The sequence below is a fragment of the Dermochelys coriacea genome, chromosome 4, assembly GCF_009764565.3.
Source record: "Dermochelys coriacea isolate rDerCor1 chromosome 4, rDerCor1.pri.v4, whole genome shotgun sequence".
Taxonomy (NCBI): domain Eukaryota; kingdom Metazoa; phylum Chordata; order Testudines; family Dermochelyidae; genus Dermochelys; species Dermochelys coriacea.
In genome coordinates, this window is record NC_050071.1 from 13,834,015 (window position 1) to 13,860,084 (window position 26,070).

The 26,070-nt window shown below is 39.6% G+C and overlaps 1 protein-coding gene and 1 long non-coding RNA gene across 16 annotated transcripts in view; one reads left to right on the forward strand and one right to left on the reverse strand.

Moving 5' to 3' along the window:
* RUFY3 (RUN and FYVE domain containing 3) overlaps positions 1-26,070 on the reverse strand; it is a 95,761-nt gene that overhangs the window by 10,303 nt on the left and 59,388 nt on the right. For 7 of the 15 annotated variants that reach the window (XM_043513679.1, XM_038399915.2, XM_043513681.1 and 4 more), the window contains 7 exons: positions 25,541-25,638; positions 21,164-21,283; positions 17,923-18,046; positions 15,957-16,036; positions 11,787-11,814; positions 9,669-9,743; positions 2,154-4,731 (listed from right to left, as the gene is read on the reverse strand). In XM_043513679.1, coding sequence (XP_043369614.1) covers positions 4,588-4,731; positions 9,669-9,743; positions 11,787-11,814; positions 15,957-16,036; positions 17,923-18,046; positions 21,164-21,283; positions 25,541-25,638 — 669 coding nt within the window. In that variant the 3' untranslated portion in view covers positions 2,154-4,587. Of the gene's footprint in view, positions 1-2,153; positions 4,732-8,921; positions 8,998-9,668; positions 9,744-11,786; positions 11,815-15,956; positions 16,037-17,922; positions 18,047-21,163; positions 21,304-21,568; positions 23,941-25,540; positions 25,639-26,070 lie in introns of those variants that run through there. The other 8 variants (XM_043513683.1, XM_038399920.2, XM_038399921.2 and 5 more) reach the window with 5 other exon arrangements.
* On the forward strand, positions 429-11,841 carry LOC122460009. The gene is made up of 2 exons (XR_006281023.1): positions 429-593; positions 11,191-11,841. It is a non-coding gene; the product is annotated as an uncharacterized LOC122460009 (long non-coding RNA).

The following is a 26,070-nucleotide window of genomic DNA, read 5'->3' on the forward strand; positions in this document are numbered from 1 at the left end:
GCTGTGACTGAAATATCACCTACTTGTTGCATTACTATTCAACAGCTTATTTTTGACATAAGCTGCTTAACAGTTCTTAGTAGGTAAGAACCCTATCTTTAGAGCACCCTCTGAACAATGCTGTCAACTTAACAAGGGCCCAACTACCTCATAGCTTTGTATAATTTAAATATCCTAGAAAATGCTTGGAAATGCAGAAGCATGCGGGGGGAAGGGGGGAAGAGTCTAAAACACAGTAAGAATGTGTTTAATATAGATTTTTGTAATGGTTCCACAACTCTTACCTATTGTTTAACAGGTGCTTTCCTTTGCCATTTAAAACACGCATCTCTCATCCCATTGTGCTTAAGGATGGAGTTAAACACTTTGAAATTGTCTGAGCTTATTAAACTTCTACAAATTTACATAGTCTGAGGTGAAAGGTAACTCTTCTCTGTACAGTGCTTAAAGATGTTTCATATTTGCTTTTACTGGATAGTTTCTAAACTGCATATTGTATAATAGCACTGCTTTTTTCCCCATGTACTTTGCTGAGAGACTGATGCAGTAGCTATATGAAGCTAGACTCAGTACACAGTTGGAAAAGGATTAAGGTATTTTACAATTACTCAAAACAACAAGTTTGTGATTGTGAAACTAATTTTTTTTCTTATGATGGTGGTGCAAGTTCCGTACTCTTCCCATATTCTGAGTAAGGTTTTCTCCACTTACCCTTGGTTAAGCTGTTACTGAATTTACAGTAGATAAGAGCATTAATGCCTCTTTAAAAAATTTTCAAAGCATCAATTTTTCCAAATGGACAAACTAAGGGTACTATATTCACTGTGTTTTAACATAGGGAAGCTCTATACTCGAAGGGCTGCATCAGCATAATTACTCCACCTCCATGACAGGTGGAAGCTATGTTGGTGGGAGAGTGTATCCTACTGACAGATGTGGACAGCACTTAAGTGGCTGTAATGCGTCTTGCTCAGTGGGGTGTCTTTGTCACACCCGAGGGATACAAGTTAGATGGACTTAAGCAGTAGTCTAGACCCCCATGCACTGGAAGTTACAGATGTAAATGGGCCTGGTCCTCAAATGTATTTTGGGGCAGAAGTATACTGGATTCTGACTTATCACTATATCTGTCTTTGAGGTAGGGTAACATGTTTTAAAATGGACATTGGCACTTGCAAATCAATGATCAGGGTACTGTAAAGCCGCATGAGATTTTAGTAATAGGGTTTAGGCCTGCTTATGGTACTAAATTTATCACCTACCAAGGCATACAGCATCACTTGAAGGTGCTGCTGCTTAGTTTAACAGGCTGCAAGGGTAAGGTTTGGCAGTTGTTCAGCCAGACCACAGCCTCTCTGAGTTCCATTTTATTGTCCCAGCTCCACATGCTCAGTGAGTGCATGCTGAAGTTCACAGGGAGGCATAGCCTGTGATATCAATAGGAAACACTATAGTTTAGATGTATCTAATGTGTACATCCTTATTTTGCCAGTCCCCCACAAGACAAAATCAAGCACAGCTTTTGACAGCTGGGAAAGAAAGGATTACATTATACCACCATAACCCACTCAGTCCCTAACCAAAGTGTTTGGGGAAATGGGAGGCTGTTTACATTTCAGTGTTTCCTGGCTCAACAGTGCTCTAATCTGACAAAGCTCTACCACCTCATCCTAGGTTTAAGAGCCAAGCTGAGTTCCCTCACCGATTACCTTTTGTAATAAGTGGTAGAGGCCAAAATAGCCTTACACTAACAGCTGTGTAATCCATATTGTCTTTAGTAACTTGGAGTTTAACACCTGTTTTTAGTGGTGCTGCAGCTGACTAAACTAAGGCCAGTGCACACAACCAGCAAAACTGATGACTAAATGGTAACATTCAGAGCTAGTAAACAGTGCTTTTTAACACAAGTGTCACCTTCCAGATAATAATGTATTTATAAGATTACAACTCAGCCTAGTGCATAAGAACAATACACAAGCAGAAATGAGAAGCAACTGAGGGAGAAAATTTTTTAAACCATTTTATTTTGCATAGAACAGTGCCAGAAAATACCTTCCCCTTCCCCCTCAGTTTTCAGTGCTATACCTGCAAACATGCTCGAAGAATTTCCCTTAAGAGTGGTATCCAACACTGCATTTACAAGTCTAATACTGAGGATGACATCAGAGGACATAGGTAGGAGCCATCTTGGAGCTCCCCTTGTAATTCTGACTTATTTAATTTTAGCTCTCTTCCTCAACCTAAGCTGTACAAAAATGATACTAACTCATCATGGCTGAAGTAAACTTGTTAAGTTGTTGAGCACAGTGGCTTTTATGCAACTTGGATAACATATAAAGAAGTGACTTTATGGTGCTTTTTAAAATGGAGACTTTAGAGTTGGAGCATTAATATCTAAGGGTAGTAGCAGCAGTCTTCCTTTTTGTGAAGATTTAAAGTAGGTATAAAGGCAACCAAGGAATTAGCTACTATCTCAGAACTTCTAATCACACTCACAAGGTAATTTACACAGCTTTTACACATTAAAATTAAGTATTGTTTCCAGTTTAATATCCAAATGCTATCAGAATTGCTTAAATTTGTTTCTATTCCATCTGACTAGCAGAAAAACAAAAACCAACTCAACTAGCAGATTTAAAATCATGGAGATTTGTACGGTATATGCATATGGAATATTTATCCTCCCTGCAAAAGCAATCAACCTCACGTTCAGGCAAAAGAGTAATAAATAAAGTATCTTTTCCAGTCACTCAAAGTGCTGTCCCTGACTTTGCACTGGTGACCCTAATTAAAAAAAAACAAACATCTCTTCCTGGAAAATAGAAAGTGAATGTATGAAAGCACGTTATATATTTCCACTTAGATTCCAAACACAAAGCTACTTCATTTTTTAATTCCTCCTGAAAAGTTGTTAGTCAATTGCAGGAAGATAACTACTATTCTAAAGGAGAAACAGAAGAAGAAACCATTTCAAGTTGATCTCCTAATGATTTCCTCTCTGTTCCCCCTACTTTCTTGAGTCCCATTCACTACCTCCTGTTGGCTCCTGTAAAAGAGACCCATCTAATTCCCATCACTGGCCTGAACTCTCCTCTACATGCATTCAATGTAGTTCAAACATTTAATTTGCAAATCACCTTTGGAGAAAAAACAGGTTTCCCTATAGATTTGTAGTAAAATTAATGCAACACCCCTGCATACACAAATATACATAAATCAGTTTTCTAAAGATTACAATACATTCTGTGGTCTTAATGGTTTAGTTCGATTTCCAGTACAAAGTAGGCCAAATAAACTAAACCCCTCTCTTTGGGGAGGGATGCATACCAGCATTTGTAATTTTGCAGTTTTGGCACAGGGGGAGGCTGGAGCCCTAAGAGGTACAAGTGGCTGTGTACTTCAGAAGGAAGGTGGTGCCTTTTGGTGGAGTACAGAAGCCTTAAAGACGACATTAAGTCAGGTTATCTTTGTATGAACCATAAAACCTATTTGAAAGTGAATTTCAGATTAGCACATTTGAGCCTCCTGCTAGCAGCCACCATTTCTTGTGGCTAAAAATTGATCAGTCTTACAACTATATTTAAATAAAGACCACCACATTTGCTGCTTGAACAGCTGATTAACGTGCACAACATTAGTAGGAGCAGTATGTTGGACAGAATGTACAAAAATGCCCCTAAATGGTCTGTTTAAAGGAAGACCAGGTTTTTTTCCCCCCCATTTACATATTCTGGAATCAAAATCCATCCTCTAATCATCCCATCAAAATAAAACAGATTTAGAGAGCCTAAAATTCACAGCTACTATAAGTCACAACGAGAACCTCCACTATGAAGTTCAAAGGTATCTGTTTTTACCAAAAAACAAACCTGTATTTAAATGTTTGAGGATTTTGCTACGAGAACTTTCAAGCGTACTGTGCTGAGCGAAATGGCTGCTATTCAGTTCTCATATCTCTCACACGCCTCAAAAAAATAACCCCAAAACCTTTTAAATCTTTCCTCTCCACTGTCGTTAACGCCACACAACCAAAGTGGAGCCCAGGAGAGGATTGAATTGAGTAACAATGTGCCACACACATGTTTAATTCCCTGTTCTTTTGTGGGATTTTTCCTCTTTGAACTGGAGCATCACAGTTCAATAGAACTGCCAAGGACAGAAGGGAAAGTGGTATTTCAAGCAGAGCCACACATGCTGGTGAACAATACCTCTTTGTTTCAGTTATCATCCATTTTGCCTTCAAACAAAGCACTTAAGTAAACCTTTGTATGTGTGTTTTTACCTCTTCTTGCAGTTGCCATGGTACATGTATTAAGGCTAATCTGATAAGTTCTTCACACAGCAGCTCATGCCTGAAGGGGGGGGGGTGTTTTCCTAAAGGAGGGCTCCGACCAGCATTTTAAATAGACAGTTGAGAGAGAATGTGAACACAAGAATGTACTTCCTCTCTCTGACCTTGCAAGAGGAGAGGGAAGAGAGATTCTTCTCTAGAAACTCGCCTGAACAGCTTCAGAGCCAAGCCTAAGCTACAAGATTTTATAGCTAGGCCAAGCCTTGATTGGTCATCACTGTCCCCCATGCAGAGTCCTACAATGGGCTTGTTGAATATTGCTGTATCAGCAGTTTGTGACATGTGTTGCAAACACGCTCTGGGTTAATGCTGGATGGAAGGGGCAGTTCATTAGCTGAACAGGCCTTGCAGAAGATTCCATTACAGTTCTTGCAAATGTTCTAAAAAAGGGAAAGAGGAACGAAAAGTGGAAACTACTGTTAATGAGATGAGAGAGACCGCGCCAGCCAATCACAAGGGGCTCAACACCACCACGTGAAGTAACCAGGTTTTCTCCCTAATGTTCAGTTGGCCAAAAGAATACTTTGTCCTTGCAAAGGGCACCTGAAGCTTCTGTCCCTCACCCATCACTAGAGACTACCTATTGGCCCCTCCTCCAACCTTTTAGGAACAGAAGGTTCTTTCCCAAAGGATGAGAACGTTACTTCGGCAGAGTTCCTAAACCCAGAGAGTAAAAATCAAAATCAGGACTTCAGATCACAAATCTCAAGAACAGGCTGGAGCAAATTTCCCAAACTGTACCCAGATGTGATTTGGCAAGAGTCAATTTAAGCAATCAATACTTTAAAATTCAAATGCTAGTTAATCAGAACACACAATTATATATGAAACCCTAGTAGTAAAAGTCTTATCCACCAGAGCTACATGTGTATTTTTAAGTTCATACACATTAGGGCTGTCAATCACAGTTAACTCAAGCGATTAACTCAATTTAAAAAATTAATCAGTTTTAATCACACTTAATAGCATTCAATTTAAATTACATTTTTAGATGTCTTCTACATTTTCAAATTAGGGTTGTCAATCGCAGTTAACTCACAATTAAAAATATGATTTAAAAAATCAATCACTATTAATTGCACTGTTAAAATACAATACCAATTGAAATTTATTAAATATTTTTGGATGTTTTTTACCTTTTCAAATATATTGATTTCAATTACAACACAGAATACAAAGTGTACAGTGCTCACTTTATATTTATTTTTATTACAAATATTTGCACTATAAAAAACAAAAGAAATAGTATTTTTCAAGTTTCAGAGTAGCAGCCGTGTTAGTCTGTATTCGCAAAAAGAAAAGGAGTACTTGTGGCACCTTAGAGACTAACATTTATTTGAGCATAAGCTTTCGTGAGCTACAGCTCACTTCATCGGATGCATTCCACCAAATGCATCCAATGAAGTGAGCTGTACCTCACGAAAGCTTATGCTCAAATAAATTTGTTAGTCTCTAAGGTGCCACAAGTATTTTTCAATTCACCCTAATACTAGTGCAATCTCTATCATGCAAGTTGAACTTGCAAATGTGAATTTTGTATAAAAAAAGAACTGTATGCAAAAATAAAACAATGTAAAACTTTAGAGCCTGCAAGTCCACTCAACCCTACTTCAGCCAATTGCTCAGACAAACAAGTTTGGTTACAATTTGCAGGAGATAATGCTGCTGCTTCTTGTTTACAATGTCACCTGAAAGTGACAACAGGTGTTCGGATGGCACTTTTATAGCCTGCGTTGCAAGGTATGGTATTATGTGTCAGATATGCTAAACATTTGTATGACCCTTTATTCTTGGGCCACCATTCCAGAGGACATGCTTCCATGCTGATGATACTCGTTAAAAAAATGCGTTAATTATATCCTTGGGGGGAGAATTGTAAGTCTCCTGTTCTGTTTTACCCGCATTCTGCCAGATATTTCACATCATAGCAGTCTCGGATGATGACCCAGCACATGTTTGTTTAAAAACACTTTCACTGCAGATTTGACAAAATGCAAAGAAGGTACCAATGTGAGATTTATAAAAATAGCTACAGCACTCGACCCAAGGTTTAAGAATCTGAAGTGCTCTCCAAAATCTGAGAGGGATGAGGTGTGAAGCATGCTTTCCGAAGTCTTAAAGAGCAACATTCAGATGCGGAAACTACAGAACCCGAACCACCAAAAAAGAAAATCAACCTTCTGCTGGTGGCTTCTGATTCAGATGATGAAAATGAACATGCGTCAGTCCACACTGCTTTGGATCGTTATCAAGCAGAACCCATCATCAGCATGGACGCATATCCTCTGGAATGGTGGTTGATGCATGAAGGGACATATGAATCCTTAACATATCTGGCACATAAATATCTTGACACACCCATTACAACAGTGCCATGTAAATGCCTGTTCTCACTTTCAGGTGACATTGTAAACAAGAAGTGGGCAGCATTATCTCCTGAAAATTGTAACCAAACTTGTTTGTCTGAATTGGCTGAAGTAGGACTGAGTGGACTCCAATTTTATATTGAATGCAGGTTTTTTTGTACATAATTCTACATTTGTAAGTTCAACTTTCATGATAAAGATATTGCACTACAGTACTTGTAATGGGGGAATTGAAAAATACTATTTTTTTTTACAGTGCAAATACTTGTAATAAAAATATAAAGTGAGCACTGTACACTTTGTATTCTGCGTTGTAATTGAAATCAATATATTTGAAAATGTAGAAAACATCAAAACTATTTAAATAAATGATATTCTATTGTTTAACAGTGCAATTAATCAGTAACTTTTTAAATCACTTGACAGCCCTATTTCAAATATATTTATTTCAGTTACAACACAGAATACAAAGTGTACAGTGGTCACTTTATATTTATTTTTATTACAAATATTTGCACTGTAAAAAAACAATTTTTCAGTTCACCCTATATAAGTACTGCAGTGCAATCTCTAACATGAAAGTGCAACTTACAAATGAAGAATTTTTTGTTACATAACTGCACTCAAACAAAATGTAAAACTTTAGAGCCTACAAGTCCATTCAATCCTATATCTTGTTTAGCCAATCGTTCAGACAAGTTTGTTTACATTTACGGGAGATACTGCTGCCTGTTTCTTATTTAGAATGTCTCCTGAAAGTGAGACCACGCATTCGCATGGCACTGTTGTAGTCTGTGTTGCAAAGTATTTACATGCTAAATATGCTAAACATTTGTATGCCCCTTCATGCTTCAACTTGTAAACTACACTCTTTTGTTTCGTCTTTGTTAAATTGCAAATATTTGTATTCAAAAATAATATAAAGTGAGCACTCTACACTTTATATTCGGTGTTGTAATTAAAATCAGTATATTTGAAAATGTAGAAAAAACATCCAAAATATTTATAATACATTTAATTTGGTATTCTATTACTAACAGTGCCATGAAAACTAATTAATGATAATTAATTTTTTTAATCGTTTGACAGCCCTAATATACATATATATGTAGGGTGTGTATAGATGCATGTGCATAAGTTATATTGATATATATCTACAACCAAACATGACTCTCATATTTGGAGATTTATAAAAAAGCTGATATAAGACATGCTGCAATTTGCAGTCCTTTCAACTGGTGTGCTTCCTAAAGGCAAGTTGAAAAGCTTCTATAGAAACCATATTTGAAACTCCACACTATCAGCAGCATGTATTCAAAAATAAAAAGGACATGGTTTACACCAAATGTTTAAGTCGCTGCTCTACCTACCTGCCAAGATGGGAGTTCAGGGATCTGTCTCTCTCTTGCCATAAGGGCTGGTGTCCTTGACACCTAACACTGTCAAGAAAGCAGCTCCTTGCTCAATTCCTTGCCTCAGTGACGCTGCCAATAGTTCCAGAGGGGAAAGAGAACCCCTCAGTTCAGGCCTTGGCAGATACACTAAAAAGGCTTTCAAGTTCTCCATGAAAGTATCCATAATGGAACGGTGACCCAGGCTGCTTTCTAATAGCAGTCATTTTTAGAGCCTTAAAGCTAGTGCCCTATATAACATGGGACAAATCTTTATGGAACACAAGCAAATCGCAGGAAAAAATGCCAATTATGCAGGAGGAATTAAGTGGGTCTCCCAGTGATGTTACCAGCTTGCCAGAGGAAGTGGGACACACCTCACATAGACAGGGGTTTTCCTGTGTAGCTCTCTCAATACTATTGGGAAGAGTTCAGTAGCTCCACATATGAGAGAGGACCTAGCAGCCTTAGCAGCAGGGAGGCTGGGGCACTGCGAAAAGGAAAGTTAATTTAATTAGGGCTTCATTTTCTCTGTCTGAGATGTGGCCTATTGTATGGCACCATTTCTGTGATTCTGGAAAAGAGGAAGGGCAAGGGAAGAAGAGTGACCTTTTGAAAAGGGAGCGAGAGGAGAGAAAAAAAGTTAAGATAAGGGGGAGGTGGCAGGAAAGAAAGTGGAAAAATAATGAAAACTGTGTGTTGACATGCTCACTACTGACTTTCTCGGGCAGACATTGGGGAGAGGGCTGATTGTGTTCCCAGGTGTGGATGGGGCATGAATTAAAGGCAGCTCTTCAGGAAAAGGTAGCATACCAGCATTTATCATTCACCAGTGTCAACAGCAGGTGGCATGGAGGATCCTGAAGCCCTCTCATTTAGCAGCTTTGTCCTAATGGGAGGGTGGACAAACATGTTTCCTGGTACACGAGGTAAAATTAAGCTGGTGCGCCATACTGGGGGTGGATCAGCTTCCCCAGCCACTATTTAAAGGGCCTGCGGCTCCCAGCAGCAGCTGAAACCCCCAGCCCTTTAAATTGCTGTCAGAGCCCCGCTGCCGGAGCCCTGGGGTAGCAGCAACAGGGCTGGGGCAGAGATTTAAAGGGCCTGGGGCGGTAGTGGTGGCCAGAGCCCCGTACCCGGAGCCCTGCTGCTGGAGCCCTGGGGAAGCGGTGGCAGAGCTCCGGGGACGATTTAAAGGGCCCAGGGCTCTGGCCACCGTTACCGCCCAGGGCCCTTTAAGCCACTGCCAGAGCCCTGGCTGCCGCAGTTACCCTGGGGAGGGGGAAGGAGGCACTTGCCAGTACAGGGTGGGCTGGGGCTGGCTCTGACACCCCCAGCCCCACCCCTTCCGCCTGAGGCCCCACCCCTTCTGGGGGCCAGAGCCAGCCTCAGTCCAGCCCTGTACTGGTAAATCCCTAGACTTACTTTCACTGCTGACTGGTACCCAGGTAATTAAAGGGAAATCTACTTGTATTTATCAGCTTTTAGAAAATGAACTTGGACAGAACATGTGCTACCAGGCTGGCCAAGGCACACAAGCCTCCCCTTAACTGAAGTTACCTTTGTTTCGGTGAGACTGCCTTCCTCTTGGCACAGCTGGCATAACTGTGATTTTCCAGGTCCAAGTGGCAGTTCCTAAATCATTAAGAAAAAACAAACAATTGCTCAGCATTACTCTTCCTGCACCCTCCATTTCAGCATTATTGCTAGTGTCTGCTACCCTCCACCCTCACAACGCAGCTTTCCCTTTTCCTAGTCAATTTGAGGCACAGTCAGATTGCTCAGAAAGCGGGCAGCCTGCAGGAAGCGTTGTTTGTGCACATACACAAACAGGACCTCAAACCATTCAGAAAATCACAGGACAAACTGCTCTTCTGGGAAGAAGTACTTAACTCTGGCCAATCAACTTCCAGAATCCACATCACTGAGTTTCAGAGTAGCAGCCGTGTTAGTCTGTATTCGCAAAAAGAAAAGGAGTACTTGTGGCACCTTAGAGACTAACAAATTTATTAGAGCATAAGCTTTCGTGAGCTACAGCTCACTTCAGCTCACGAAAGCTTATGCTCTAATAAATTTGTTAGTCTCTAAGGTGCCACAAGTACTCCTTTTCTTTTTACATCACTGAGTGTGACTGACTCCCTGAACATTGGCTTCATCCACTGAGTCCTGGAGTGCCCAAAGCCAAAGTAAAAGGGCTAAATTTATCAAGTCAACAAGGCTGCTTGGGGAAGACTGATCCTCCCTCATAACCTGAAGGCAGGTCCATTGAGCACCTGTGCAGATGGGTCAGGGAGACATACACACACACAGTCACACTCTCTGCACTTGCACCACACTCATTGCAAAGATGTCGGAGCGCTTTCCACAAATTAATGCAAAGTGTAAAGAAGCCATTCTTCTGTCTAGTCTAGTGTGCTGGTGTTCAGGGTGCAGCCTCTCTGCCCAACCTTTGCGCTGTTTCTCTGCACTCTGAGAATGCCAGGGTTGTGGGGTCGGCTCCCAACACAGAAATCCTTACCAGCTCAATTCAGTTGACAGTTACACATCCTAGTAGTAAAGCGTCCTGTGGCACCTATAGACTAACAGACCTATTGGAGCATAAGCTTTGCATCCTACTAAGTGGGTATGCACCCATGAAAGCTTATGCTCCAATATGTCTGTTAGTCTTAAGGTGCCACAGGACTCTCTGACGCTTTTACAGATCCAGACTAATACGGCTACCCCTCTGATACTTGACATCCTAGTTGTATTTGTTTTGCTTCACTTTCTCTTGCATTCCACTTATCCATATGCATATGACACACACACTTGTACTAGAACTCTATAACTGATGCTTATCCTACAACTGAGCTACCTTGTGGCATTTATTTCACATTTTTAATTAACTTTTTTTTCTGTCAATTCAAACGTTTTTAGAATTCCCTCTTCATAACACCTAAGGCTACCATTACAGGGCTGAAGTATTTGCAGTGACATTCTACTATTCTATTAGTTTTAAGGCACGTTTATGATCAGAAAAGTGACTATCTTATTCAATATTTCTGCTCCGAGTGTGTTAACAGATCATATTTTACTGTCCCAGCAGAAAATACTTTAACCCTGCAGAGTGGAAACTACATGGACGAGTGAGTTGGCTTCAGGCAACAATGCACAAACACCATTGCCAACTGAGTTCCAATTGTAGAATCTTTAGCCCTGACAACGATGCATGAACCAGGAAGAACACAGCTTGACATTCAGAGCCCAGAACGAACAAGTCTGCAAGCCTGGGAGCTGTCGGTGCGCGTGCATTTCAAACCAAACCATCTTTCTAATTGTAAACAGGACCTGACGGATGCTGAAGACACTGATGCAGACAGAATATGAAACTGTCATTTTTATAATCAATTTTCTGATCCTAACTGTGCTTTACCAGGCACACTATTTACATGAGTGTAGAAAAAGACTCAACTTTATACAGAATATCTTGACAAAGCCCTGGCTGGGATGATTTAGTTGGGGTTGGTCCTGCTTTGAGCAAGGGGTTGGCCTAGATGACCTCCTGAGGTTTCTTCCCACCCTAATCTATGATTCTATGATCTTAAGGATGCATGGATTAAAGAAGAAATTGTGACTACATAACACTTTTCAATCACATTTGTACTTTAATGTTTCAACATAAGCAGAAAAAATACTAACCTTCTCTTCTTGTATGACAGACTGTATCCTACAATAAAAAAAAAGAAAACGGTAAGTTAGCAGTATCATTTTATCCACATCTTCCAGAAGGAAATAGCTCGAGTCTCAGATCCATTCTCACTGAAGGCGTTTCTTGGGTTGTTTTTTTTTAAAATACACTACTACACATTTTTGTTATTTCTTGAGGTTTATAAAAAACACCTATTTTGAACTCCATATGCTTGTAAACTGTAAAACCATTCATAAACAAATACGTATTAGGGAATACATAATTACGTGCTGTGGTGTCAAAGCCTATCAGCATGAATATGGGATGTTCCCCTTACACATTAGTGGCAAAGTCATTAATTAATTACACTTTGCAACCTGAGCATCACGTGCTGTGATAAATGAAGGGGGGGGGGGGAATACCTCCCTTTTATGGACACCCAGTCAGACAGTTGGCTGAAAAATCCCTCTTGGTAGCTGTTCTCTGCTTGCTTTACCTGTAAAGGGATAAAAAGTCCCCCAGATAAAGAAAAGGAAGTGGGACCTGACCAAAAGAGCCAATGGGAAGGTAGAACTTTTTAAAATTGGGAAAGAAACTCTCCCTTTTTGTCTGTTGTGCTCTCTGGGCTGCAGGGACACAGAGCAGCAATGCTACAAGCAGGAATGGTGTAAGGTTTGAACCAGATATGAAAAATTATCTTCCATACCTAGAAAGAATTATTGGGACAGGGAACGTTTAGGTTCCCTGACGCGATCAGGTTTATTTCTTTATTTTGGCTTGTGGATCTCCTCTGTGCTAACCCCAGATGCTTTTGTTTACTTATAACCTTTAAGCTAAACCCCCAAGAAAGCTAGTTTGGGTGCTTACTTTTTGGAATTGCTCTTTTAGAATCTAGCAAAAGCCTAAGTTCCAGATGTATTTTCTTTCTTTTTGTTTTTAAATAAAATTTACCTTTTTTAAGAACAGGATTGGATTTTTGTGTTCCTAAGAGGTTTGTGCATATGTTGTTCAATTAGCTCAGAGATGGGCAAACTAGGGCTCACAGGCCACATCTGGCCCGCTGGACCATCCTGCCCAGCCCTTAAGCTCCTGGCCGGGGATGCTAGCCCCCGGCGCCTCCCCTGCTGTACCCCCTCCCCCGCAGCCATGCCACCATATGGGCAGCGTGGCTGGCTCCGGCAGGGCTACAAGCTCCTGCTGCTCCAAGTGGCATGGTAAGGGGGCAGGAAGCCAGGGGGAGGGGGAAAGGGGTGTGGATAAGGGGCAGGGGCTCCCGAGGGGCAGTCAGAGAACAGGGAACGGGGGGGCTGGGGTCCCGGGGGGCCGGTCAGGGGTGTGGATAGGGGTCAAGGCAGTCTGGGGACAGGGAGTGTTGGATAGGCTTGTTAGTCTATTCGCAAAAAGAAAACGAGTACTTGTGGCACCTTAGAGACTAACAAATTTATTAGAGCATAAGCTTTCGTGAGCTACAGCTCACTTCATCGGATGCATTTACATAGGCTTGGGAGTCCTGGGGGGCAGGGATGTGGATAAGGGTTGGGGGGGCAGTCACGGGACAGGGAGCGGGGGGGTTGGGTGGGGATGGGGCCCTGGGGGGGCGTCCCTGGAGGTGGCTGTCAGGGGACAAGGAGCAGGGGGTTGGATGGGTCAGGGGTTCTAAAGGGAGCAGCCAGGGGGCAGGAAGTGGAAGGGGGCGGGGGCCAGGCTGTTTGGGGAGGCACAGCCTTCCCTACCCAGCCCTCCATACAGTTTTGCAACCCTGATGTGGCCCTAAGGCCAAAAAGTTTGCCCACCACTGAATTAGCTGGTGGCAACAGCTGACTTCCTTTGTTTTTCTCTCTTTCTCTTTCTGGAGGGGGGCAGTGAAAGGGTTTGAGGGTACCCCACAGGAAGGAATTCCCAAGTGCGCATTTCTGGTTTCAAAGGGGTTTTGCATTTGGGTAGTGGCAGCATTTACCAAGCCAAGGTCAGAGAGAAGCTGTAACCTTAGGAGTTTAATACAAACCTGGAGTAGCACGTATTAATTTTTATAATCCTTGCGAGCCCCCACCTTCTGCACTCTAAGTGATAGAGTGGGGATTCAGCCTTGACAGATGCCCATCCCAAAATCATGCTAATATAACCTTTAACCACACCACCATTCATTTACTATACATTAATGATGATCTGCATAAGAAAAATACGCAATTAGGCTCATGCAGTTTCCCTCCTTTATGACATATGAAGACGACCCAAAAAGTTTTTTCCCCTCCCCAAAAATGTTTTCTTCTCTGCATTATTTTTACATAAGAAATGTAGATCATGTCTGTCTGGGAAGACTATGATAAGAACTAGTGAAATAACATCACAAGAGCCTAGAGCAAAAACAGAGAAATGAGAGGGGAAGAGATTTTTAGTTAGACTGTGTTAAATGGCTTTTGGTAATCTCTTTAGCTTCAAGAACTAATTAACATTTTGGAAAAAAGAAGCCTTTGTTAAAGGTTCAACATCCCCACAACTTCAACTAACATGAAAGCTTACAATATTCTTCCTCTTAGATTCTCCCCATAAATCCTCCTGCAAAGCCAGGGAACAGAGGAGTTCATATTTCTGATCTATTCCAAGTAAAAATAAGCAGGGGGAAAAAAAAAATCTTAAAACCTTCCAGGCCATTTTATATACTATAAAGCAGCTAAAAAGGGCACAAAAGCACAATTAATAAAAAAAAGATCCTTTTCAGGTCATTTGTAGTTTATAATAACCTGTCTCTCACACAGCATTTATTTTTATAATCCCTTCCCATTTGAAGGGATTATATAAAAGTGTCTTTTACTATGCTTTGAACAAAATCCAGATTATAGACCTGGTTCCCGACTACAGAAATACGAATTTAAAATGTCTACCCATTTGAACACAAGTCTTTACCTCATCTCCAGGTTTTTTTAAAAAATAATCTTCCCGATAAACAAAAACCCAGCCAAAACAACATAGGCTTATTTGCTGCTGTGATGTTCAATTCACTTTAGCATATTTAAAAAAAAAACTCAACTCTTACCTGAATGGGATTTTTACATTAGTATGTTTGTAAGTATTTTATTTTATTATAGAAGCCATTTCTCTCTAGAACCCGCACCCAGTCTCCCCCCTCTAAAAAACACAATATTTAGGCTCTAATACATCTTGTTCTTGGTCCTCAACATTATACTATATCAAAGTCAAATACAGGAACGGCTTTTTTCCTGAAGTACTAGTGCATGTCCTTGCAATTTCAGATTTGCAAATGGAGATCTCCTACCCTGCCAAGGCCTAAAAGTCAGCCTAAGGGATAATGTTCTCCAAATGAAGAAAAAGGAATTACAGCTTTAGATCAGGTGGCTCAGAGGTAGCTGGAAGAAGAACAGGAATCTCTTCATCACTTCCCCCATTCCAGAGCAAGAAAACCTGATGCCTGGCAATGGAATCTGTGTCCCGACTCAGCGCTGTGAAGTAGGCACAGTGGAAAACCTCAAACAGTGGGCACAAAGACAGTTGCAAACCTTTGTTTGGTAGAACTGCAGTACTTGACAAGTCCCTGAGTGTGTTACACACCCCTAACAAACCCCTGCACCCCACAAAAAGCACAGCGGGGAAGACAATGCTGGAGTCTTTTCCAACAGTTTGAGAAATAAACCATATCATGACCTCCTTGTATGAGGCAGACTACAATTGAAGAAGCCCAAAACAACCTCTAAAACAGGAAACTTCAAGTCCCTCCTGTGTGCACCAACCCCAGAACCACTCCTAAAATCTTGAAATGCCAACTTCTCACACTTATTACACTTAAAAGTGAATCCCTGTTTCTCTTCCAGGTTACTGTGTGATTGAGAAGAGCAGATCATACCATCCTGGAACTTGAAAAATCTCAAATTACAAGCGTCTTCACTTCAACCAGAAACGTTTAAACTTCACTTAGAAGATTTTAGCATATTGTTTTATTTAGGACAAGAGAAAATGACTAAGTTTCTCAGTGAGGGTTGAGATTTTTTTTGTTTTGTTTTTTTAAGTGAAAGAAAAGGGTAAGTCCACAACAAAACTAAATTCTCACCACACAGTAATTGATACCTTTAGCTGAGAGCATAACAAACTGCTTTTCACATTGCAGAGAAGAACAGACACAAGAGGAGGAACTGTAAAAGTGAGAAAAAGGGGATATCTTTCCATACTTGTTTGGAAGAACAGCATTTTCCCCTCTTCCAGGCTCTCTCAGTCTGGCATTTTCTTCCTGGATTTTCTGCTTCCCATCCTGTCAAAAGAAAACATATTTACGAGTCTGAGTATTTTACTAACTACACTCTATGCATTTAGACTGGGATTTCCAAGGCCGCTTAAATGACTTAGTGAACACAAGTCCCACTGACTCAATTGGATCTGTATCTAAACAACATGGGTGCTTTTGAAAATCTACCCTTTGACATCTCACACCAGTGTGGTATACAAGCACCAATCTAAGCACACTAGCTGTTTGCCTTCCTCTTGATGGACAGAAAAAAAAACCGAACGATGTCCAGGCTGGCTTCAGATTTTGAGAGAGGTAATCTAACCTCTTTTTTTTTTTTTTTTTTTTTAAACTGGGAAGGAGGAAGCATAACCCAGCCACCTGGACTGATATAGCAGAAGCAGGGAGGGTAAATATGACTTTATAGATTTATTTGACAAATATCAATGAGACAAAGGCAAATCCCCAAACAAACATAGCAATACTTTTCAACACAACTAAGAAAATAAATTGCTATCTGTATTAGTGAGGATAGGAGCGTGTTAGAACTTTCTCAGCACTATCCATGCCTATGATAGTTGCTAGAAATTTGAACTACAGCTTGGACAGGGCATTCAACTGCTGTTAAAATAATATACCTGTATAAAAGTAAACCGTCCATAGACCGTGAGACACAATTAAAGGAGCAGATCTGTTACATAAATAGATACTTCTGTAATTTAATCCCATTTATTCCTAAAACAAAGACATGAATGTCCCATCCTAGTGAGTGTTCCACAACAACACATAAATGGAGGAGGGTAATCCCATGAAGAAAAGGGCACATCAAAAAGCAAAATCAAACCCTGAAGCAATGAAACGTGTACAATGAGATAAAATAATTATTTTTGCCTTGCAGCTGAATAGCTTGCTTTTGTTTGGAAAGATCAAACAGCAGCAAGTTTTGAGAGCCAGCTGCCATAAATTTTTCATTCTGACACCTTTTGTTATTGTAATGTAAAGGCTGTTTATATACACCCTGCTTTTGACAATTAAGTTATGAAGACACATTGCTAGATTTTTTTTTAAAAAAGTGTTATCAATGCTACTGGTTAAAAAAAAAATTACTGAAGAACTAAAGAAGCCCTCCATGGAGAGGGCAGTACTACTGAAGTCTCCTGGGGAAACCCAGTGAAGATTAGCCACCTGAAAGAACAGGTGCTGCTATGTACATGCAGAGTACTGAAATACCCTGTACTATTTCACTGTCTTCATACTTGAGAGTTATGCTAGCGTCTCAGGAAGAGATGCTCTTTTCCTGACACTTCCCAGGAGACAGCCACGTCTAATGATGTACAACAAGACAGGGAGAGATCAGATTTTCAAAGTTGTTTTAAGACAAGTTTAGTTAACATGAAAACCAATTTTTTCTTCAAGAACCGAACTTACAACTTTGAAATACTGCTCTCTTATGCATTAAAAAGCCAGCTTCATTTCTTGAGTTGTACTCTATCTCAGACTGTCAGCATGGTAACTTCCTGCTTATGATAATTTTTTTTTAAATTATTTTAAAGTGATTTACTCTTAATGAGATGTAGTGATTAGAGTATCTTTTATACTGCACTTTTCTTTAGTAAACAGTGCTGATGAACACAATCAATTTCAAGATTCTGGGAGGGAGGGATACACTCTTATATTACAACTAAACTTGTTGCTTTTAAAAATACCTCTCTCAGGCTGAAAAATCAAGAAAAATTTCAATTTCATGGTGTGTGAATTAAATACAAATTTACATGAATTTTTCCTATCCTGACTTCTACCCTCATACCTTTACTACTGCAGTATAACAGCAACACATATGTGAAATCATACAAAGCTCAAGGTAAGACAGTAGCTAAAATTAAACCATATTTAAACGTGAACAGTGACATTACCATTTTTAATTGCATCTTCTGGCAGCCCTTGCCTTGGGCTACTGTGATTTTGTTTTCTTGGATGCCCTGGTGGATTGGTGACCATCTGTCTCTTTCCCGTTTCAGTTCTTGTTCAAGTTGGCCCCTACAGTATAACAAGAGGGAATTGTGGATAAATGATCTGATTTTACAGCACACAATATGCACAGCTATTAAAAAGGTGATTTATGTTTTTAGCAAAGAAATTGCCATTACCAGAATTTTCAGAACTGTATATCTCTGAACAAATCATCCCAATGCATGTTTAACAAGCCCACGATTCATAGAGTCTGAATCTAAATTCTGGATCTAATCCAGTCTAACTTAATTTTGTTTAGCTGTATGAAATATGCACCTGTTCACTAAGTCTGCAGGTCCTTAATTAAAATATAGTCATATTTTTAACATGCTACTGCCAACAACAATACACAAACTGCCACAGTAAAAATAGCATGAAATCAGAAGCAACATCTTCAACCAATTTCCAGGGACATCCTTAAAGAAGCTTCCCCTCCTGCCACTCACACAAAACCTGTGACTGGGGTGCTTTCCACCATGGCTGAAGATTAAAATTAGGTTGTGTTGGAGCAACTGAGTTCTCAAGCAGAGGGTTCTCTGCTGAGTACCCTGTCAGCAAATCCCGAGTGTCTGAGTCTAGGAACTGTTAAGCAAGAGCACGTCACCTGATCATAGTGCCATGGTACCAAATGGGGTGAGGTGTGAGCTCAGGTCGCTGAAGTAGAGATAATATACTGTTCCATAGATAGGTATCAGCACCTTGAAATCTAGCGTAATACACTCCTTCTAGCCCACTCAGCAGTCAGGCCACTGATTTGCACACCAGTTGCTGCAGAGGGTTTCAAGGTTAGCCCTCCAGCATTGCTGTAAAGCAAGGCAGAGCTGACAAAGACATGGGTGATAGCAGTGAGTTCATATTGGGGAGAAATAAATTGTAATCAGCAGCTGAAGCACAGGTGGAAAAGATCATTTTAGGTCACTGACACCAGCTGAGAAGTTAGACATGAACAACTGCAGACCCTCAAAAATGGGGATCCTCCCATATGCTCAAGTTGCCTCCTCGAGCAATCAGAATCAGGTTGGTCTTATCTCATCTTGCTCTCATTCCAATCTGTCTTGGCCCAGCACTAGAAAAGCCGTGACAGCATGGTGTCTAGGACCAATAAAAGGAGATGTAGAGCTGCATGTTGTCAGCATACTGATGGCAGCATAGCCCACCCACTTTCTTCCCCAGCAGCCTCACCACCTCATTGAGCAGGAGGAATGATAACTGAAGACTACAGAATGCTGCAAGAGAGCCCTCGGAATGGATTGGTAAGAACTCAATGCAAGTGACGGAAATCCCCGCTCTCAGGACTTTTAGAAATACACTGGGTAGAACAGGAGAATATACTGTAGCGAACAATCCTGGCTCCCAAAGTCAAGGTAAGTGAAGGGCAATAGGTAACGAAATTAATCAATGTCAAGGGATTATTTTTAGAGGAAGAGGCTAACAACCACTCTGAAGAGACACCAGCATCCTGCCCTCCTTAAAATAAAGCATGCCCTATTTCCACCAACAGTGTCCATACCTCTCCAATTGTTTTTACAAACATAAGCGTAGCTAGCACATAACAGCCCAAAGCTTCCAGACCACCCCCAGGACCTCAGGGAATAGAACTGAGTGAAAAAACACTGATGCACTCAATACCATACAAGTCAGAGCGGTCTTACTCGTAAAATTGTATGAAAACTCAGAGCAAAAAAGAGTTTCCTAATATGGCAATCCAATTCAAGGAAGCAGTTTACCACCAATATAGCCATCTCAAGGGCCTTGTCTACCAACAGAATTTGAACTTAATTAACTTAACTGACTTAGAAATCAAAACTAAATCAATATAAATACAGTGATAAAAGAGTGTCCACACAAGGTGCTTACACTGATTTAGCTGAATTAATTTCTAAACCAATTTAGTTAAAATCAGTGTGATGTGTGTGTAGACACGACCTAAAGCCCCTTTTACATCTGATAATATTGCTAGCAGCAAAGACATAAAGACTAGCATTTTCATCCTGTTGGATGCAAAATTATATATTATAATTATTATAATTATACTAATTATACTATTGGCAAAATTTTCAAATGTGGGCACATAAAATGATGTGCTTGTGGGAATAGCTATGTCCTTTGTGCGCACAAATGGGACCTTACATATTTCGTTAATAAAAGCCCTGTCAGTCACCACACCCTCCTCCACACTGTAAACATTTTGTTTTGTATCACTTCACTTTATTGAGGATCCTCACACTTTTTTGCCTTAAAGGTGTCTGCTAAAGGGAAAGAGGTCAAAGAAGGCAGTACGAGACAATATATTTTATCCAATGATGATTCATAGTGACCTTGTCATGGGACAGAGAATGCATCATGTATGCAAAATGAGAGGCCATCTTTTATTTCATGGTAAAAGGGTTTGTATTTTCCTGATGTTAGTAAATTGATAACTCTGGAAGAGGAATATGATAGTTTTTCATGCTGAGTTTTCTGTCCTGGACTTTCAGGTCTTTTGTTGGTTCCCAACAAAACTAAGGCTGTTGTGGATTTAAAAAAAAAATACAGCATTTATTTTTTAGGTTGGTGCCCAAGGATATTTATTGTCACAGTCTCCTAAAATAGTAGATTTACTTACTGGTGAAAAAGAGGAAACTGTAGGTGATATACTAGCTGTAGCATTCCTGATTATGAATAATCACATTGTTTGCTGTCTAGTCTCTCTCTAAAGTTTATATTCTATAATGCAAATGAATTATTAGAGCTGAACTGCATACTGCCAGCCTCTCTTTATGAGCTTTTAAACGCCTGGAGAACATATTTATATTTAATTTCCACCCATGGTGTTCCACAGACTGTTTTTGTAACAAGATTTTTCTTCTTTTAGTGTTCGATGGTGCACTGGACTTGTATTATTCATGTCATGTTTCCAGATTACATATTTTGTAATTTTCTTTAAAAAAAAGTGGTATGTTTAAAAAAAAATGCAGTTGCAATTCAGATATCCACATTTGAAAATTTGGTCCACAACATAATCAAAGCACTTCCCCATTCTAAGGTTACTCTGCTTGTGTCTAGAATAAACACACTCCCCCATTTACTATGGGTTTTCCCAGACATTTCTGACCTGGCAGAGAAAGCACACCCAATAAATACATTAGAAAACTGTCTCTTCACCGCTGCTTGGTGAGCTGTTCCACTTCCATCTGAAGACTGTTGATCTTGTCACCAAATTCCAGCTTGAAGAGCCGGTTGTCCTCCTTGGCAGACTGACGTTCTCTCTCTGCCTGTCGCAATCTGGATTTGAGCCACATGAACTTGTGATAAAAAACAAAAGCCATGGTGGGGAGGAAGACTGAATTTAAACAAACAAAAAAATAAACCCAAATAAAGGAAAACAAATTGTATGGTAAAACAATGGAAAGGATGAAAATATTCTAAAGAAAGACAAAATGTAGGTGAACCAGGCAGAAGAAACTCTGATTTTCAATGTTTTTTATTCTATTACTACAGTTTACAGCTATTAGATGATAAACATAAAACATTTTATCCATATTCAAAGCAAACCTCAAGTACACAGAATTTTAAGTCAAATTTTATTTTAATGTACGTTACATTTCAGCTTTACATATGTAACTGGAACTTGCAACATAGGTTATCTACTATATTAGAATTAGTGCATTTTCCTGGTCTCTTCCACAACTATCACATCAGATTAAGCACATAGGCATTTACATCACAGCAACCTATACTCTGGATCAAATATTAGACAAGTTGCCAGATATTTAAGTCTTCAATCCTACTATAGCATTACTGTGATAGGAGAAAGTTTATTGTCCACAAGAAGAATTTGGTGGAGGTGGGGATGGGGGGGGGGTGATTGTAACAATCCTAACTAGCCATTTGGACACCCTAATGAAAGCTTTTATTCTGCAGATGATTCAAATAAGTTCAGAATAAAAAGTCACAAGGTTAATTTTGTGTTTTCAGACGTGTGACTCAATAGCCACCCTCAAATACTTAGTTGTTATTTTCCAGGGAGTCTTATAAAGTCTGCCATTGTGCAGTCATCAATTTTACAAGCTAAGGGGGGATACCCACCTGTGTAGTGGAGGGGAAAATTGAGCCTCACAGATTTTTAAGTGTGTCCAGTGTGAATTAATAGTTTTTCCAGCTGCATGATAGTCATGTAAGTCTTCCACTATGTGTCAAGGAGTCCTATTCTACATGACAGAGTGGGAAATTTACATGAGACAGAATTTTTGCAGGCAATTCACAAGGACAAAAAATTATTAAACACAGAAAAAACCCAAACTTGATTTCTTGAAGTAAAGTATTTATAGAATTATTTACACCCTGAAGCCTGTATGGGACCAGCATGGTGACCTCTTGCAACCATAGGAAAGAGGATGCTAACTTACAATATTCCAATCTACAATTTTAAAAAATTTGAAGTGAGACGTTAAGCTTATGATTATTTTTCCTATTCAGAACCATTTCTAAGCTTTAGTTGGTCTTTCATTATTTTGCCAGAACTCTCAGCAAATTCCCTATTTGTATCAAGCAACAGAAACTTAGAAGTAAATGTAACAAGGGTAACAGTGAAAGGCAGCTATTTTGTTTTATTTGTTATAGGCTAGTTACTCTGAGACCAGGACTGGCCAGCAAAAAACTACTACTTGTTCCACTCCTTCCTCTCTCACATTTTTTTTAATTGTATGAAGAACAGAGTATTTTTGAAAAATGTGTAATTATTCCTTTTCTAGGAAGAGGCGAGACCAACAAAACAACGGTCTCTCCTCAGCTTCCCTCAGTTAGGAAGAACTGCAGTATATTTCTAGAGGGAATTATGGCAGAGGTAGAAGGCAATGAAAAGATAAGGAGGTTCTACTGTAACGTTACTCTAAGACATCTAGTTACTAATTTTGTCTTCATGAAGTTTAAAGGAATCTATGGTTGATTTACCTCCCCACCCCAAGTTACTAAGGCAAAATTGTTGCAAGCAGTATTGGTTAATGAGGACTGGATCTTCATAGAGATAAGATAGAAGATGTCTTTGAAAAATGTGTAATTATTCCTTTTCTAGGAAGACGAGAGACCAACAAAACAACGGTCTCTCCTCAGTTCTCAGTTAGGAAGAACTGCAGTATATTTCTAGAGGGAATTATGGCAGAGGTAGAAGGCAATGAAAAGATAAGAAGGTTCTACTGTAACGTTACTCTAAGACATCTAGTTACTAATTTTGTCTTCATGAAGTTTAAAGGAATCTATGGTTGATTTACCTCCCCACCCCAAGTTACTAAGGCAAAATTGTTGCAAGCAGTATTGGTTAATGAGGACTGGATCTTCATAGAGATAAGATATAAGATGTAATGCCCATTTGTTAAACCCAAAGAACAAAAGTGAAAGGGTAATGGTTGGGAATACACACGTAACTACTTTCGACTACTTCCAGGGACACATTTTCTTTGTCTACTTCATAACTAGAGAAAACTAGTTTGCCTTCCCCAGAACTGGCCAGTTGGATATTGGCACAGAACCACACATCTAGTACCCATTCACGTTGAAGACTTGTGTTGTATACAGTACGTATCAAAAAGTATGTACAGAACCACAAATCTCTCACTCCTGAAGCTTTCCTTGTGTATTTATTGGCCAACTCATCTGTAGTTTAACAAAATTTATGTGGCAAATTAGGGAGCTTCTACCAAATTTTCTATCTCTGAAAAAAAGCCCAAAGGTTTTAAAAATTCAGCAAATTCCAAATTAACTTTAAATGACAATTAACATTTTAACAGTTGCTTTTAACTATTCTTAAGGTTTTTCCCCTCATAACTAAGTTTCAATGTCAGAGTTGTGAGGTGACCATTTGCAAAAATGCCTAATGGTGCTTCTGGATCAGTTTGTTTGCTGCACTATTTAAGGTTTTTGCCTGTTTCACCAAATCCTTTTCACTATATGAAAAATGTCAGAATGATGTGTGGGAAATAGAAAAAAAATAAAAACAGTAAGAGAGAAGTTCAAATCAGTTAACTGAACAGATATTGTAGTATATTCAATATAATATGTCTGTATACATTATGAAAGGGCAAATGTTCCTCAGAGCCACTCAAAAGACTACAGAAACACAACACCTCAGAAGAGTTTGATGAAAGTTACACACACTACAATAATCATCCTTTAACTGAATAAGGTAATAATTATAAAAAAAACCCGTAACTATTCCCCTTACTTCTGACTTTATTTCCAAATGAAACAGCATTTATCTTTAGGAAATGCACCTCTTGTGCCCGCTCGTATCGTTTAGGATCATAACGAGGGAATGGATGCATAGGTGGAGACACTTTGGACTAAATAAGTACAGTTCCATTTGAAGTCAGTTCACACCAGCTGAACCCTCTGTGAAAGCAACTATAAGAAGCTCAGCTCCAAAGATGTTAAAGAAAAAGGATGCAACCCCCTGAGACCCTCCTCTGGGAGTGGTTTTATGTCTGACCTCAGAATCCATCCCAATTATGTGAGACTTGGCAGTAGGCTGTCAGCACTGTCTCACTAGGATAGGTGTTTGAGAATGTGTCCTCATGGAGCTAATGGATATGGTTCCCATCCGCCACCTCTGCCAGCTCCTACTGCCAGAAACAGTCCTCTCCACTCCCACCCACGAAGGTAGTTTCACTGTGCTTTCTTGCACTTCAGACCTCCCAGAAACAAACATGGGTCTCAGTTTTCATGGAGACAGAAGTTCCAATTTTAATATAGAATAGTTTTAAAAACAGAACTTGAGTCTTACGTAACCATAAGCATATTTCAGATTTGACTGTTGTAATCCTTGTCTTTCATGCCCCCACTAACGTATTGCCATCCCTACCATGTTGTGTGTAATATAGACCGTATGCTTCTGAGAGTCATCCATTTGTACAGCGTTAGTGGTGCTGTACAGGCCTATTTAAATTAGCAATAGGCAATTAATTACCCAGTGTTATATCTTCACAATCAACAATGCTGACAAGGACGTCCATAATTAGCTTTTATATATACACATTATATATGCTCGGTTTGTGTGTATAAAACAAGCATCTACAATAATTGATATTTTAGCAGGATGTTCTCATTTATGGAGGATTTTCCTGAGCACACAAAACATGTCCTTGCTACCAGTCTATCGCGGAATTACTGCTTTAGGGCCAAGTCCTGCTCTCCTTGTTCATCTGAATAGTTCCACTTACTTCTATGGGACTGTTCAGGTGAATAAGAGCAGTAGGATTTGACCCTTTGTTGTAATGCCCAGTTCTGCTCCCATGCTATTCAATGGGAATTTTGCCATGGACCTCACTAAAAGCAGGCCTAGGCCACTGAATGCAACTTGGGTAATATTAATGTTTCAAAAAAATATCTAAAAGGTCTCTTAGGAATAGCACTTAGCTTATCTGGCATATTTGTTTAGTTCTATGTAACAAGTTTATATAAAAAATATGCAATTTTAGCACCTGCAAAAGTATACCACACACCACAGGGACACATTTATATTTTGTAATAACAAAGTTTCATTTTTACCTTTGTTCAAGCTGTTTAATAGTAGCAGCCATCTGATTTGTCTTCTCCTCCAAACGGCTGTTTAATTCACTCTTCTGTTTCACTCCCAGGTCTGAACTCTGGAAAGGAAAGTTACTTAATGTCTTCAGTAAGCAGTGGTAAATATGAAAAATTACACTGGAAAATGAAATGGAATCGGTGATGCTAAAACAAGTAAGAAGGAGTGATCCAAAGGGCAAAGATTAATAGTGGGGACAAGCATTTCCCCATGTCCTGGTAAGTGAGTAAACAAACAAACACAACTTTATTTTATATATAAAGTATCATACCTGAACCACATGGTATGGATTGATGTAGTATCTATCAATATTACACCATCAATTGTGTGGCACAAGTTGCCTGAACTGTCTGGCACCTAATTCTGTTTATGGTTTTGAAATTAAGTTGAATACTTATTTCTCTGGACATTAGCTGTCTGGTTTTGTCTTAGTAGTCTATTCTAGTGGATTTCAGTGATAAGTGGAACTGTATACATTAAAATAATAGATTTT